Source organism: Pseudorca crassidens, chromosome 16, assembly GCF_039906515.1.
Source record: "Pseudorca crassidens isolate mPseCra1 chromosome 16, mPseCra1.hap1, whole genome shotgun sequence".
NCBI classification, from domain to species: Eukaryota; Metazoa; Chordata; class Mammalia; order Artiodactyla; family Delphinidae; genus Pseudorca; species Pseudorca crassidens.
Window position 1 is genome coordinate 53,375,894 of NC_090311.1, and position 15,917 is coordinate 53,391,810.

Genomic DNA, 15,917 nt, shown 5'->3' on the forward strand with positions numbered 1-15,917 from the left:
TCACATGGACAGAGTTCAGCTCAAGTAAGGGCAATTCTCTAACGGTTAGAATGATCCAGAGTCAACAGCCCATTGTGGGGCCAGACAAAGAGAGTTAAGACCATCCACCCACAAAAATGCCACAAACGGGAGCAAGGGCAGGGAGCTGCCGTTAGGTCCTTCCACATCAGACTGGCTTTGCCTCTCTCGGGAAGGGTTAGGGTTAGGGACTGTCCTGGTTTGCCTGGGACAGTCCTGGGGCACATCTATTGTTCCGGCAAAATTCTTAATAATCTCTCTTTCATTCTTAAAAGTTTCCCAACTTGGAGCACAAATTACATGCTCACCCTACTCGTGGGAGGCATCTGTTACTTCGAAGGAAGGGGCCTCAAGCCATGCTGGTCACAGAGCACAAATGTCCATGTTTCTCACCCAGAAACAGGCTGCACATTAGGGTCAGCAATGAATTCCCGCATTTTACAAGCAGGGAAGCTGTGGCTCAGACCTGCCCTTGTCACTGAGAAGGTCCACAGCAGAGTGGGGGGCTCTCTGTCGTCTGTGCCTACAAGCAGTCTCCGCTTTTCACTTTTAATCCACCTCTGAAATAAATCCAGGCAAGGGCTTTATCAGAATCTTTGCAGATTAAACTCAGTGTCTGTGGTGGGAGCTGCAGGCATCATGGAATCATCCCTCGAGAGGATTCATTCAGCAAAACCAGGGAAGCTCAAATTCTCTGTGGAATCAGGTGGGGTGAGAATGAACAAAGACAAAGGCTGTAAGCCCCTCCCAGCTTCCTTTCCTCTGCAAGTCAAAGTGAGATTTTTTTAAGAATTTTAATCATAGTAAAGTACACATAATATAAAACTTACCATCTTAACCATTTTTAAGTGTACGGCTCAGTGGCATTAAGTACATTCACAGTACTGTGAAACCATCACCACCGTCCACAGAACTCTTTCCATCTTGCAGAACTGACACTCTGTCCCCATTAAGCAGTAACTTCCCATTTTCCCCTCCTCCCAGCCCCTAGTACCCACCATTCTACTTTGGGTCTCTGAAGCAGACTACTCTATGTACCTCATATAAGTGGAATCATAGAGTATTTGTCCTTTTGTGATTGGTTTATTTCATTCAGCATAATGTCCTCAAGATTCACCCACGTTGTAGTATGCGTAGGAATTTCCTTCATTTTTAAGGCTGAATAATATTCCATGGCCTGTATAGACCACTTTTTGTTTATCCATTCATCCTTCGGTAGACACAGGGGTTGCTTCTAGCTCTCAGCTATTATGAATAACGCTGCTACAAACAAGGGTACACAAATATCTATTCAAGATCCTGCTTTCAATTCTTCTAGGTATATGCCCAGAGGAGAACTGCTGCATCATATGGTAATTCTATTTTTTACTTTTTGAGGAACCGCCATCCTTTTTTTCATAGCATCTGCACCATTATACGTTCTCACCAACAGTGCACAAGGATTCCAGTTTCTCTACTTCTTCACCAACATTTGTTATTTTTCTGGTTTTTAATAATACCCATTCTAATGGGTGAGAGTGATATCTCATTGTGGTTTTGATTTGCATTTTCCTGTGTCAAAGTGAGATTTTGCCCTAGAAACAGGTCTAACACATCCAAGGAATGATTGTAATTTTAAAAAACCAGGCTTCCCTGGTGGCGCAGTGGTTAAGAATCCACCTGCCAATGCAGGGGACATGGGTTTGAGCCTTGGTCCGGGAAGATCCCACATGCCACAGAGCAACTAAAGCCCGTGTGCCACAACTACTGAACCTGCGCTCTAGAGCCCAGGAGCCACAAATACTGAAGCCCGCGCACCTAGAGCCCGTGCTCCACAATAAGAGAAGCCACCACAATGAGAAGCTCGCGCACCACAACAAAGAGTAGCCCCTGCTCGTGGCAAGTACAGAAAGTCCAGCGCAGCAATGAAGACCCAACGCAGCCAAAAATAAATAAAGAAATAAATTTATAAAAAGAAAAGAGAGAAGCCACCGCAATGAGAAGCCTGCACACCGCAACGAAGAGTAGCCCCCGCTCGCCGCAACTAGAGAAAAGCCCGCGCACAGCAACGAAGAGCCAACACAGCCAAAAATAAATAAAATAAAATAAATTTTAAACTAATAATAATAATTTAAAAAAACCGAGAAAGGGTAAAAAGTGCTAGTGCCCTCAAAAGGCTGTGGTGGCAGCATTTTCCTGACATCCCTGTGATAAGATCCCCAGGAAGCCCAGCTCCATGTACACCCAGTAAAACATGCAGTTCAGAACACACACAAACACTGCGGGCATCCACATCTCTCGCCACAAGCAAGTATTAATGGTCCCTTGGAAAAATCTCGGCCTTGAAGTTGGAAGGAGACAGCTTAAAAAGAAAAAACACAAAAAAACGGTTAGAGTGCTACAGGTGTTTGCTATAAAGAACGTTACTGTGAAAATAATTCTGGATGGAGCAAACTGTTAAATAAAACCTCTGCTTGTTCCAGCACCTAGAATTGGTCAAAGAATTCAACAGGTTGCTTCTGCATATTCAAACCTGCCTAAGGAGCCCAAGTCCACCGTCAAGGCTGTCATCCTTCTGCTCCGCTTTCTCACTGTTAATTCATCGAAACCAAACAAAAACTCTCTGCAAAATGATCCATCTGTGCTTTGCTTCAAAATAATCCAAGGTGGGGGAAGATATAAATTAAACATGATAGGCTGAGTTGGTAACTTCTGAAGCTAGCTGATGGGAACATGGCAGCTGGGGTGGGGGGTTCATTATATTCCTCTACTTTTGTATTTTCTCCATTTAAAGAAGAAAACTTCTCTGAAGAGGTAAGGGCTTGGCACATCATCTTACTCATTTTCAACAACCTTGCGAGGCAGGCAGCAGGCAGGTGACAGCAGTATTTCACAAAGAAATCAGCTCAGGTTGAGAGTCCAGACCGGCACCCAGGAACCCCCGCTGCACCATGCACTTCCCTAAGGGCTCTGCGCCCCAATTCCCAAGCCTTATTCCACATTCCCAGCTCCTGTGCAGATGAAGACAGCAAATCTCCGCCTAGAACCCAGCAGGGAGGGGCCGGGCAGCCTCCCCCTCTCATTTTCCCAACAGAGCTCTCATGCCTCGTTTTCCTGACTGTTCCTGTTTGTCCTGTCCTGTTCTGCCCCAGTGCACACTAACTGAAAAATGATTAACTCTCGACCACAGACACTGCCAATTCTGCAAAACTCCGATAACGCTGTAGCCCCCTTGAATCACCAAGCAGACTTGCTACAATTCTGGATTCATGAACTCTGCTACGTGAATTTGGTGCTGCAAATGTATTATATTGGGCAAGTTAGTAAAGCTTCCCAAGAGCAAAGAATCTATCCCGAAGACACTCTGAAGAAACAGAGATTACCAGGGCCCTGGGCCACAGCAGCAGCAGGAGAGTTTCACCCCAGATGCAAAAATCAGGATGTGAGTCAGAGGTCGGGATGTAAGGCCAAGCAAGCACAGCGGGCCACCGGGCAAGGGGTACAACAGGAGGGTGGACAAAGTGTCTAAAGTGTCAAACCACCTGCCTAAGCCAGGTGGCCCTCAACTGTGCACCTGGCTGGGGGCTGGGGACTCCAGGTGAGGCCAGAAGGCTCTCCTCCAGACAGGGAGCAATGCAGGTCTGAGAAGCCACACATCTCAGGGAAGGGGCAACCACAGTCCTCCCATTAGGAGGGGCCCACAGGAACCACCTCAAATGTCCAGCACTGCCCTACCTCAGGGGCAATAATGAGGCTGCTGGTGAAAGGTTGTCTGGGCACCAGAAAAGTCCTGCGGTGAATGGCCAAGCCACTGAATCGCACCCTACTTCTCCAGGACAGAAACCCCCCCAAACTTTGAGATAAATCATCAGGGGGTGATGCTGGAAAAACAAGGGTGAAAGGCTGAGAGATCCTGGTAAGTCGGCCTTGATGTCAAAAGTTCCAGTCCAAATAGGAAATGCCAAAATCCTCAGTAGAGGCAAATGTGGCATCATGACCACTTATCCTGTCCCTCCTTCTCCATCAGGCCCCACCCAGACACTAGCTGCAGACTCGACGCTTGTATTAAATGAGGTTTTAAAACCCTCTGTGCACGGTCATGTCACCGTGCTTTCCTGCACAGAATCAATGTCTGCCTCCCCCTGGACCAATGCCACTGACATGCTCTGATATCTCCCTTAACCCCTTGACCAGTTCCAGCCAGTACCCATTGCTCCTCTTTAAGGCAAGAGTCCTTGAAAGAACTGTCATGAGTCACTGGTCTCCACTTTCTCATGTCCCATGGGCTCCTGGACCAACTCCAGGTGGGTTTCCATCCCCAGCAGTTCTGGTCAAGGTCATACCCTCCACCTTGTCAAAGCCAAAGTCAATTTTCTGTCCTCATCCTCCTCCCCTCTACATGAAGGGCTTCCTCTCAAGGCTTCCACGACACAAAATCTCCTGGTCTTCCTTTTACCTCAGGCCACTCACTCACTCACAGCCAACTTTGGAGAGGACTTTCCTCCTCAACCCCACCTCTAGCATCCCCACCTCAATATTCAGACCCCTCCTCTCCTCAGTCAATACACTCTCCTTCGATGATCTGGTCACCCCTTCCTCTGATGGTGGCCAAGACTTTCATCTCCAGGATGGCCACTGGTACGGGACACTGACATGTCCATGTGGCTGGTAAGAGACCATTCAAACCCTTCTGCCCCAAATGCCCATCTCAGAACATGGGACCACCATCCATGCCTTCACTCTGCAGAATCACTCCAAAATCAGATGATACCATCCAACTTATAACCTACCAAGAGTTACTGACAGAAGTAGAATTCCAGCTACTTACTGGGAACCATACAGTCCTGCATGACCTGGCTTCTTCATGCCCGCGTCCTCACCTGTGTCCCCTGTGCCCTGTACTCACTCAGCTCCAGCCACATGCCCTTCTTTTTGCTTCTTGCACATGCCAAGTTCATTCCTGCCTCAGGACCTCTGCACATGCTGCTCTCCCTACCTGGAGCTTTCTTCCCAAGACCCCATATAGCTGTGTCTTCACTAGTACTCAGGTCTCAGCCTACAAGCCACCTCTCCTTAGAATGTGCTTCCCAACCACCCTGGCCAAGCGGCTTCCCCCTCCCTGCTCTGAGGCTCAGTAGGCTAACACCCCTTCTGATTGAACACCAGCACCACAAGGACAGGGTTTTACTCCCCTTGTCCACCCTTAACCTCCCAGAGCCCAGGACAAGGCCGGGCCCACAGTCCAATGTGCACAAAAGACCCGGCAGCTGATGCCTCATTGGGGCATTCCTGGGGTGTGGATGGAGGGAAACCGACACGCATCTGGGTCAGAGCCCCATCTTCCTAAACCCCCACAGCTGGGGTAGGGCCCCTTAATCTAGTCTTCAATCACCTTGGCCTTCCCCATCACAGCACCTGATGGTCTACTTTATAATTTATTGGGTTGGCAAAACAGTTTGTTCTGGTTTTTCCGTTTTGAACGGAACTGGATTTTCCAGTTTTTTGAACAAACTTTTTGGTCAACCCAATACTTGTCACTGGTTTCATGAGGGCAGGACCCTGACTGTCAGCCACCTCACCCAGAGCCTCACGGGGCTCTGGCAAATCAAAAGAACATGAAGAAGCATGATTTACTAATTAAGGACTACGCCAGGGAACATGGCTGCTCTCATCCACTCACCCAGAAGACGATGTTGTAGCTGAAAAGGAGGTACTTGTACCAGCAGCTGACCTCGGCGTTGGAGTATCTATAATAGTGCATCTTCTGAGAAGCAGGATCTGTGGAGAGAGGAGGAGTGATGAGACAGCTGGTTCAGTTTGGAAACATCTCCCCAAAACCTGCTCCCCAAGGAAAGAGCAAAGGCAAGATACAGACTCAGGCTCCAGAAATCCCCAAATTGTCCCCTGTGCTCTTTTACTAGTCCAGACGTGGGTTTACTATCAATGGCAGCTACAGGTTAGACAAAAATCAGGTGAAGTCAACTTTCCATAAACAGTCAAAAGAATAAGAGGAGAATTTTTGAAAGAATGGAGAACGGTGATTTTTAAAAAGTGTGTTCTAAATACCAGGACTTCTGCTGGGAACCTTCCCAAACATTATCTCATCACCTCTCCATCGGGTTGATTTCCCCACTTCCTGATGGGGAAACAGGAGTTCAGAAAGGTCATGTGGGGCCCAGGATCTAAACCAAGGCAGGGAGGTGGGGGTGGGGGTTGGGGGTTCCCCACAGTCCACATTCTTTCCACCCACGGCTACCTGGGGCAGAGCAGCCAGGAGTCGAGGGAACCAAAGGAAGAAATGAGGGCTTGACCACTGAGAGCCGCGTTTAGGAAGAAGAGATGAAAGGGCAGGTCTGGACGTGACCTAACAGTGACCAGTCAGGAAAAGCCATATTTGTTCATCTAACATTTTCTGAGACAACCTCCCAAGCTCACCCTCAAAGGGTAAGGAAGGCAGAGCACCCTGGCCCGGGCAGGGAGATCCTGTGAGCCCACAGCAGCCAGCCCTCACCCTATTGCCCCTTCCTCTGCCTAATCTCCCACCTACCAGGACCACTGTTTTGGCCTCTTGGGGCTGCAGTAAAGCTTGGATTATAGAACGCTGAACTGCACAGGGTGAAGGAGGGGCCACTCTTTTTCATCTGTGTCCATCCGCCAAAGCCTGCACAAACGAGGGTGCCCTTAAAGGGGAGTGAATTCCGAGGGCCTGGTCCACCTTTACTATGTTCCTTTTTGAACCCCAATGGCAACCTAGGTGAACCCTTAACTCCTCCATTATCCCCTGCTGTCAAACAGTGGCTGAATGGTGGGGAAGGAGGCAGGTGCCTGCCTCAAGCTGACCCCCAGGGTGGGATCTAAGGCTCACGGGGAATGCTCCCCCCCCCATTCGCCCCACTCCCCAGGGTGAGGAGAGGAACAAGATGTAACCCAGAGCCTAAGGCAAAAACGAACAAGGCTACTCTGGCAGTGGGAGACAAACCACCCGCAACGGCAAAATCCCTTCCTGTAAGGTGGCCTCGGTGGCCTGGCCACTGGTCTGTAACGTTCTGAGAAAGTGTTGCCAAGCAGGGACATGAAAACCACATCCTTCTGGAAACGGGTGCTCTGACTGCTCCACCATCCTTCCCACAGAGCAGAACCAACAGGCAGAGCCTGGACACCACCATCCACTGGCTCCCCTCCCTCCAGGAGCAATGGGAGCGTGGTCAAGGCCCAGCTAGGAGTGTAGGCCTGCCTGGCCTCAAACCCAGCCAGGGAGGGGCAGTGACCCAGCAGCCCCATGCCCACTTCCCCATCCCACCAGCAGAGCAGCAATTCTACAAAACTGCCCTCCGAGAATGCGTGTGAACACAGCCCCAGGTAATGAGGGACAATACTGGACACAAGGACACACAGGAGGCCTGAACACAGCCTGGGCCACACAGGGTGGCTGCAGGGAGAGGAAAAGGAGCTCTCAGGCAGAGATTCCTTCCTTCAGCGACATGACCTGACCTGGGCAAGCGTCTGCCTCTCAGGGCCTCAGCATCCTCAACTAAAATGGGGCCTTAACGACTGATTCCTAATGTCACAGGAGATCAGCCGGCAGCATCGAAATGACTTACTCCAAACACAGATTTCTGGAGATTCTGATAAGCAGGTCTGGGTTGGGGCCAAGAATCTTCAGTTTTGACAAATTCCCCAGGTGATTCCTGCCATGCCTAATGGACGAGGTATCAGCTTGGGCACAGAAGGCTGTAGTCCCTCTGGGGATCTTGCAAAGGTGGAAGGACCTTGTCAGCTGTGTTTGCAGCACAGAGACTGGGAGTGCAGTAGTCATGGCTCCTGGTAAGGAATTAACTAAAAGTAACCAAAATTCACCCACTTGTGTTTCGCAGATTACAAAACCCCAAAGCACTGGTTTGTCTTCCTAGCTGCAGATGAGTGAATTAATCCACACAGGAAAATTTTTTTTAATCTAAAACTCAAGTAAGTTTAAGACAGAGAATAGCCAGCTTGGCTGGAAATGACCTATGAGGCAGAAAAATGTTTAAGTGGTAGAAACCCCGTTCTTTGTATGGACAAGACAATCCTGCTCCCTGGAAGGCCAAATGCACCTCCCCATCTGTGCATCCTAAAGAAGCCAGAAAGTGGATGGCCGTGCCCTCCATGGAACTGGGCCCCAGAGACTGGGGAGGGCTGCTCAGGCATGGTACCCGAATGTTCGGGAATCCAAGAGGGCGCTCCTTGGACATCATTTAACCTAAGCATAGTAAAGAGCTCTCCCCAGAGCTCTGAAGCAGTAAACAAAGCCAGGTTCCCTTCTTTCTCCTTGGTCTTGGCTCCACAAAGAAGCCAGCTAATTAGCACTGGCCTGTATGCTTTCCACAGCACTGCAGACCTCATCCCTACCCGCTTGCCCAGGGCCTCTGAAAAACGATGACCCTGAGGTGACACAGGGACTCTCCATGTGGAGATCCCTGGTCTCCTTCAGCTCCAGCCAGGTAAGCAGGGAGAACATGGAAAGGCCACAGGGATCTCCTTGGCACACAGGCTGCAGGGAGCCTGTGCTCTGGAATGTGGATTCTCTGCAGCGGGCTGCTTTTCTCACCATCTGCTCCCCTCTCCTCCACTGGGCTCCCAGGGTCTCACCCCAACAAAGACTCACAACCAGGAAATAACTCTGCTTTCACAGATGTCAGGGTCCGAATCCACACCCGGAGAATCTCAACAACCATGACGTAAACCCCAAGCCCTCACTCCCTGGTAACTTAAACACTCGAAACTATACCAGCCAGGTCCATGCCAGGGAATGATCAGAGAGAAACACCCTAATCATCCATCAGATGGTGTGTCACACTCAGATATGTCCCCTTACATGCCTGCCACCCCCCTCCCCCGCCAGAGCACTCGCATGAGGACTGTGCCATTTGTGTTGGACCAAAATAACCTCATGAGGTCTTGGAGCAGGGTGTCTCAATGACACTTATTTCCCCATTCCAACCCACAGAAGAGGAAACTGTTGACAGGAAACCGTTTAGTCTTTCTTCACCCACTTGTTTATTCCTCCTCCCCATGGGAAGAGAAGGCACTCAACGAACCAGGAGGTGAGGAGAGTGACCCCAGCCCATACTTCACCTAAGGAGCAGGGAGGAAAGGCTGCCTCTCACTCCTGACCTGCTCGCTCTGTTCTCGGACCAGGAGGTGGAGAAGCAGGTCCTGAACTTCAGCCAGAAGATCCAGGTCTCCACACAGGCAAGTCCCAGAATTTAAATGGAAGGAGGTAACAGTTAGACCTGTTTGGACCCTAGCCTAAGCCACATCCTCCAACGCAGGGCCTTGGGTTTGGGGGGGAATGAAGCCAATGAGCATCTGAGGTCTGGCTTGGCAGCTTCAGAACCTCAGTGAAGGAGAAAAGACTGTGGAGTGCTCCGCAGACACCAGCCTGAGGTGTTACCCGAAATTTACCAAGGACCAAAGAACAGAAGGCGATGAGGACAGCGGCGCTGAAACCAAAACCAGATCTGACCCAAAAGTTAGCCAAAGTGACTCCAGAGTGACTGTGGTCCCTGACTTCTCACCTTCTTTGGTAACCCTAGTCACGTCAGAGGAAGGCAGAACTCAGCTCTCTACCAGCTAACCAATTAACACCAAGACCATTTACCCTAAAATACATACACAGACTAAGAACTTTGCCTCCTAACAGAAGATGAATAAACTTTTCACAAATACTAATTACCACCACAATTGAGAAGAATCTCCAAAAGCTATTTTGTGTTTTTTGCATAGAAAACAATTATCAGAAAAATTTAATTCCAAGTCCACAAACTGTCTCAACTCCAAAAGTTATCAAAACAGAATAAAGCATTTATGTGGCAAATAGGAGGCATGTGTTTGTCAAAACATCAACTTCTTAAAACAAGGGGGAAAGTGAGAATTATTTTAAGTGTTGAGATAGCTCGTTTGCGATCAGAGAGGAACTGAATAACACACTAAAACCAATCTAAATATTAAAGGCTACATGTACACACATGCACACGCACACACACACGCACCAATCTCCTTCACTTTTGAGCCAACAGGAAAACACAATCAAAAGTACAAAAATATCAATATAAAACAGGTAAGTTTTTAAATTCCCATACAATTAAAAGTAATATTAAAATTAAAAAGGAAACAGAAATGATAAGCTACCTGCAGCTGCAGCTATTATGACAAAGGGTAAATACTATCTGCAACATATAAAAATTCATACTTCAGTCGATTTACAAAGTTGTGTTAGTTTCTGCTGTACAGCAAGGTAATTTTCCATTATGGTTTATTGCAGGATATTTTCCATTATGGTTTATTGCAGGATATTGAATATAGTTCCCTGTGCTATACAGTAGGACCTTGTTGTTTGTCTATTTTATATGTACTAGTTTGTATCTGCTAATCCCGAACTCCTAATTTATCCGTCCCCCACCCCCTTTCCCCTTTGGTGAACATGAGTTTATTTTCTATGTCAAAAAAAAAGAAAACAAAAAATTCATACTTAACAAAAGATCCTAGTTTTAGACAAATAGACAAAGGATACGGGCGTTATACTGAAATGGAAGGACAATACAATTCATAAATGGAAAAATATTCATAGTCACTGGAAATGAAACTTAAAGACAACCCGCAGATAGTGTTTTACACTTCTTAGTTTAACAAAATCACCACCACTATTGCTGGCAAGCCACGGTGAGGCTAGTGCATGCATACCCTGCTGGCATGGGAGTAAACCGTTACTAACTCTTTGGTAAGCAATACAGTTACAGACATTCAAATTCAAAAAAAAAAAAGTCAGACCCTTAATCCAGTAAACTCATGACTCAGAATTTGCCTCAAGGAAAGAAACCAAAAGAAGAAAAACAATATGAGTTAAGTATGAAATCTAAACATGCTGGTTTGCAATTATGAAACAATTTGTAAGCATGTGGTCAAAGGTCAAAGTGGAAACTAAAAGCGTGAAAATGGTTTCATGGGTTGGTAGACATACAAGTGATTTTCTAAAAAGGTTTTCATCATCGCACTTACCATTACCACCTTTGTATTAAAAATATAAACTGAGGGTCTTCCCTGGTGGTGCAGTGGTTAAGAATCCGCCTGCCAACGCAGGGGACGCAGGTTCGAGCCCTGGTCCGGGAAGATCCCACATGCCGTGGAGCAACTAAGCCCGTGCACCACAACTACTGAGCCTGCGTGCCACAACTACTGAGCCTGCGCGCCACAACTACTGAAGCCCACGTGCCTAGAGCCTGTGCTCCGCAACAAGAGAAGCCACCGCAATGGGAAGCCTGTGCACCGCAACGATGAGTAGCCCCCACTCGCCGCAACTAGAGAAAGCTGGCACGCAGCAACAAAGACCCAACGCAGCCAAAAATAAATAAATAAATACATTTATAAAAAAATAAAATAAATAAAATTTAAAAAAATAAACAGAGGCCACTGCTGGTGGAGGATGCTGGCCCCCCAGGTGTGATGACCTCTGTAGGCAAAGTAAACAGGGCTCATCTACTTTGGGATAATATTAACTTGTAAGATTCCTTCCTCTTCCCTCTTCCTCCCACCACTTTATTTAATTTAAAAAGTAGCACACTCTCAACTGTAAAACACTTGGACAATTCAGAAGTGTGCAAAGGGAACTGGCAATGAGAAGTCAATGGCTTTCAAATTTTTTACGATGGCCCACAGTAAGAAGCACATTTAACAATCAATCCAGGGCACACATAGTTACATGCACCCCTGAGTTTTGTGAAACAGGACTTCCCCTTATCACAGGCCATGTGTTCTAGATTTGCTGTTGCTTTAATTTTTTTCAAAATTGTCCCTGCACATAATCTACGAATCAGCGACTGTAAAAGCTGTGTTGAGAGAAACAGCAGATCCCAGGTCGCAAGGCCAGGCCTTGCCCTTTCCAGGGACTCCCTCAACTTCTAGCTGGTCTTGACGTTAACTTCCCAAATATCTCTTAGAAATTTCTGTATATGATATGTTTGTCTTACCATGATTACTTTTCCTAGACAACTTTTTGTTTTCTGGAGTTAATAATTCTTATTTTTCTGTTTGTTTAATTTTCTATGAATTTATTAATAGTCAACCCCCAATTCAATGCCAGTTGTCCAAATCTCCTCTCAATAAGTTCACTCACATAAGATGTCCTACTTCTAGTTCTTCTTCCAGAAGAAACCTCTCCTGGAATCCTCTGAGCGGCTTTAATCTGGACTGGGTCCCAGAACTCCCTTTTGCCTCATTTGGAATACAGTCTACGAGAGAGCCAGTCTTCGTTCACCTTTGTGGAGGAAATCTTCAGGGCAAAAGGGAAGTTTTTCAGACCCTATATGTCTGAAAACATCTTTATTTTACCTTCATTTCTGAATAAAAGCTTGGCTGTGTATAGAATTCTAGGTTGGGAGTCAATTCTACTGAGAATAATGAAGGCGTCGCCCTACCTATAATCCAGGGTATTGAGAAGGCTGAAACCACTCGGATTCCTGATCTTTGTATTTAACCTGTTCCTTTCTCTCTGTAAACTTGTAGGATCATCCCTTTCTCCCCAGCACACTGACATTTCAGGGTACTGGTCTATCTTCATCCACTTGGCTCAACATCTGATGAGTCCATACAATATGGAAACCTATATCTTTCTAGGAAATTTTTTTCTGGATGATTTTCCCACTTGCATTTTTCTCTGTTCTCTCCTTCTGCAGCTCCTATATTAATGGATATGGGAACCCGGGCTGATTCCTTAAATTTCTTACCTCTTCTGCTCTATTATCCATCTCTTCATCTTTCTTGTCTATTTTCTGGAAGACTCTTTCAACTTTATAATAATTCTAATTATTCTAATAATTCTGATATTTTTGCTCTGCTCTTACTCTTTTAAACTTTTAATACTTTTTTGTTTTCTAAATGTTCCTTTTGTAGAGTATCCTATTCATATTTCATAGATATAATATTTCTCTTATCTCTCTGAGAAAATGTCTAATTTTTTTCAAAATATTCTCTCTAAATAGAATATTTATTTCAAGTTGCCTTTTCCCCCCTACTTGTTTTGCTTCCTTTCATGTTAGGTACTTTCTTCAGATATTAGCAATCTTTGGTAATCCTCATGACTAAGAATAGATGCCTAAGAACTGACTAGTAGCACTGAGTTCTTGGGCAGGTGAGTTTCTGTGCAGGGAGATCTGGCTGGGCCATCTGCTAAAGATGTCATCAGCATCTTTAGTTCTTTCCTCTTAGGCCGGTCAGGTTCCCCAGTGAAGTGTCTTTTAATCTCCTGCCTGAAAGGTAAGGGGCTGGCTGTCAGTGTTTTAGAAGCCAAGTGGGATAAAAGGCTGGGGAATGGAGGTAGTCTTCATATGAACCTCCCAGAACACCTGGAGTCTCCCAGGCCCTTGGTTTCTCCTTCAGCAGAAGGAATCTCCAATGTCCAGCTAAAGGGAAGAAGCAGTCACCAAGCACCACTGAGAAAGGAAAGGGCTCTAACCACATCAACTGCTTTCAAACAATTCTTATATTTAGCCACCTCTGATGCTCCTCCCCCGCAAACCCCCCTAAAATAATAATATGGTGACACCAACTCCTACATTTCAAACTGAGCCCCTCACCCATCTAATTATTGGTTTGCAAATTTTTTCTTGCTGTTGTTTCCTTTCCCATTCTCCCTGTCCTCGTAGATTGATTGCTTTTTTAAAATTCCCTTTATCTTAACTTTTATGGGGTTTAAGGATAAAATAAAATTAGGTGTGTCCACTCAATCCACCATTTTTACATGGATCTCTAGGATGACTTCAACATTTTTTTAACTGCCATCTTTTTACTGAGCAAAGTCAAAAAACAGGAAGTATAATTTATAACCATATAAAAGAAAGGACAAATGAGATTTTGCAGATGTAATCAACATAATCAATTTACTTAAAATAGGGAAACTGAGTGGGTCCAGTGTAATTACATGAGCCCTTAAAAGCAGAGCCTTCTCCCAGCTGAGGGCAGTAGTCAGAGAGATTCCAAGCATGAGAAGGATGCAACGCATTGTTGCTGGATCTGAGACAGAGGAGCCACATACAAGGACCAGAGAGAGGCTCCAGGAATTAAGGGTAGCCCTGGTTGACAGCAAGGAAACAGGACCTCAGTTCTACAACAAACAGCAAGGAACTAGGTTCTGCCCCAGAACCTCTTCTGAATGCAGCCTGCCTACCCCTTGATTTGGGCCATGTAAGACCCCTAAGCAAAGAACCCAGCTGAACTATGTTGATCTGGACAACACCATCCACCCATATCCCGAGCTAGAACCCAAGTTATCCTGCTGGCTCCCCCCTGCCTCATTCTCCAGACTCAGCCATTCACCAAGATTCAACCTTTCTACCTGGGCTTCGAGGCTCCCAGTACTTGTACCTGCCCACAGGCCCATCCCAGGGAAGGGCAGCCATATTCCCAATGGAGCTGGGAACCCTGCTGCACCTCCAAACAGCACAACTTAGGCCCTGGACTTTCCAGGTCCTCAGTACCCACTGAGTACTGGCCGCAGGAACAGGGAGGCCCAAGGGGAGAAGTCTAGGAGGAGACAGGTGACTTTCAAGGGAAATGGGTTCCAGTAGGAGAGATGGTCACAAAGGCAGGCCAGAGTAGGCTGCCTCACTGCCCATGGGAATCACACACAGAAAGGACGTCATGCCTCAGCCCTGGGGCACCGCCACCCTGAGAGGGGAAGGAGGGGTCAGGTCCACGGGCTCCCCACTCAGCTCTGACTCACCCTCAGAAGTGTCTAAGTCCTCCCCTAACCCATACCCCTCAGGACCCAACTCCCCATACTCAGAGTCTGCCAGAAACAGTGCAAGGTTGGACATGGTGGCAGCAGCCACTCACAGGGGTCTGGAAGTTTGACTCTTCACTATGGGAAGACACTACAAAGCCAGCCAGGCATTAGGGTGGGCCACCGTCCCTTATCACAGGGTCACAAGCACAGGCCCTGCCACACAGGTGTGGGAGAAGGGAGGTTCCCAGAGTTCAGAGACCCTCAGGCCCTTGACTGCTGGACCTGGGATAGCCTCCAGGTGGAGGTCCAGGAAAGCCTAGGCCACCAGCTCTGAGCCCCACCAGGCTCTCCAACGGGCCTAGGATTCTAAGTGCTGTATGAATTGGCTTCCTGTATGAAACTCTGTTCTTAGCAAACACGGCATTATGAGCTTCCACCACCAAAAACCCACAACCCCAAACCTGCTGAGTTTGAGGAGCACCAAGGGGCCCCTCACTAATCTGGTGAGGAGACATCTGTCTACCTCAGTGCTGTCACCAGGGAAGAAGCTGAGGGAGAGAGGGATGTAGGTCAGAGGAGGGAAGTGGGGAGGTGAGGGCTCAGCGGGAAAAATGCTGGGCCTGGAATGGAGGTCACCTAATGCAGCGATTTTCAAACTTACTATTTTTATTACTTTTCAAGCTACAAGAGCTTTTGTACAAAGAGACTCTGACCCAGAAACCCAGCATGGAGGTGGGCATAGCAGGCCTCTTCAAGTGGCTGGTGGAAAGGGGAGGCTCCATGAGCTACACACTTGAAAATGACCGACCTGGTCCAGCTGATCCCAAATTCCACAGAACAGGAGAATCACTCAAGGAGCTTTTTCCAAACTGCACATAGAGACTAGTTTAACAGGACTGTGACAGACCTGGAAATTCACATTTTTAAGAGCTGTCCTTCACAGCCGTCAGTTTGAAGGGACCCCCGCTGGCCCAGTCTGGAACAATGTGAGTGTCAAAATAAACAATAATACTAATACATTTTAACTCATTGAATAAAGTAAGAATCCATGAGTCCATTCTAATATATATAAATGGATAAATAAACAAGTGGAGGAGAAGGGAAAGTTCTTTACAGCAGAATGATAAATGTAAAATTAATGTAATTAAATCATTGCCACTCA

General features: G+C 47.0%; 1 protein-coding gene across 4 annotated transcripts in view; it reads right to left on the reverse strand.

The window, feature by feature from the left end:
- The window catches only part of TSPAN14 (tetraspanin 14), a 55,096-nt gene that overhangs the window by 22,644 nt on the left and 16,535 nt on the right, over window positions 1-15,917 (reverse strand). For all 4 annotated transcript variants that reach the window (XM_067710360.1, XM_067710359.1, XM_067710362.1 and 1 more), the window contains exon 2: window positions 5,678-5,775. In XM_067710360.1, coding sequence (XP_067566461.1) covers window positions 5,678-5,758 — 81 coding nt within the window. In that variant the 5' untranslated portion in view covers window positions 5,759-5,775. The remainder of the gene's footprint in view (window positions 1-5,677; window positions 5,776-15,917) is intronic.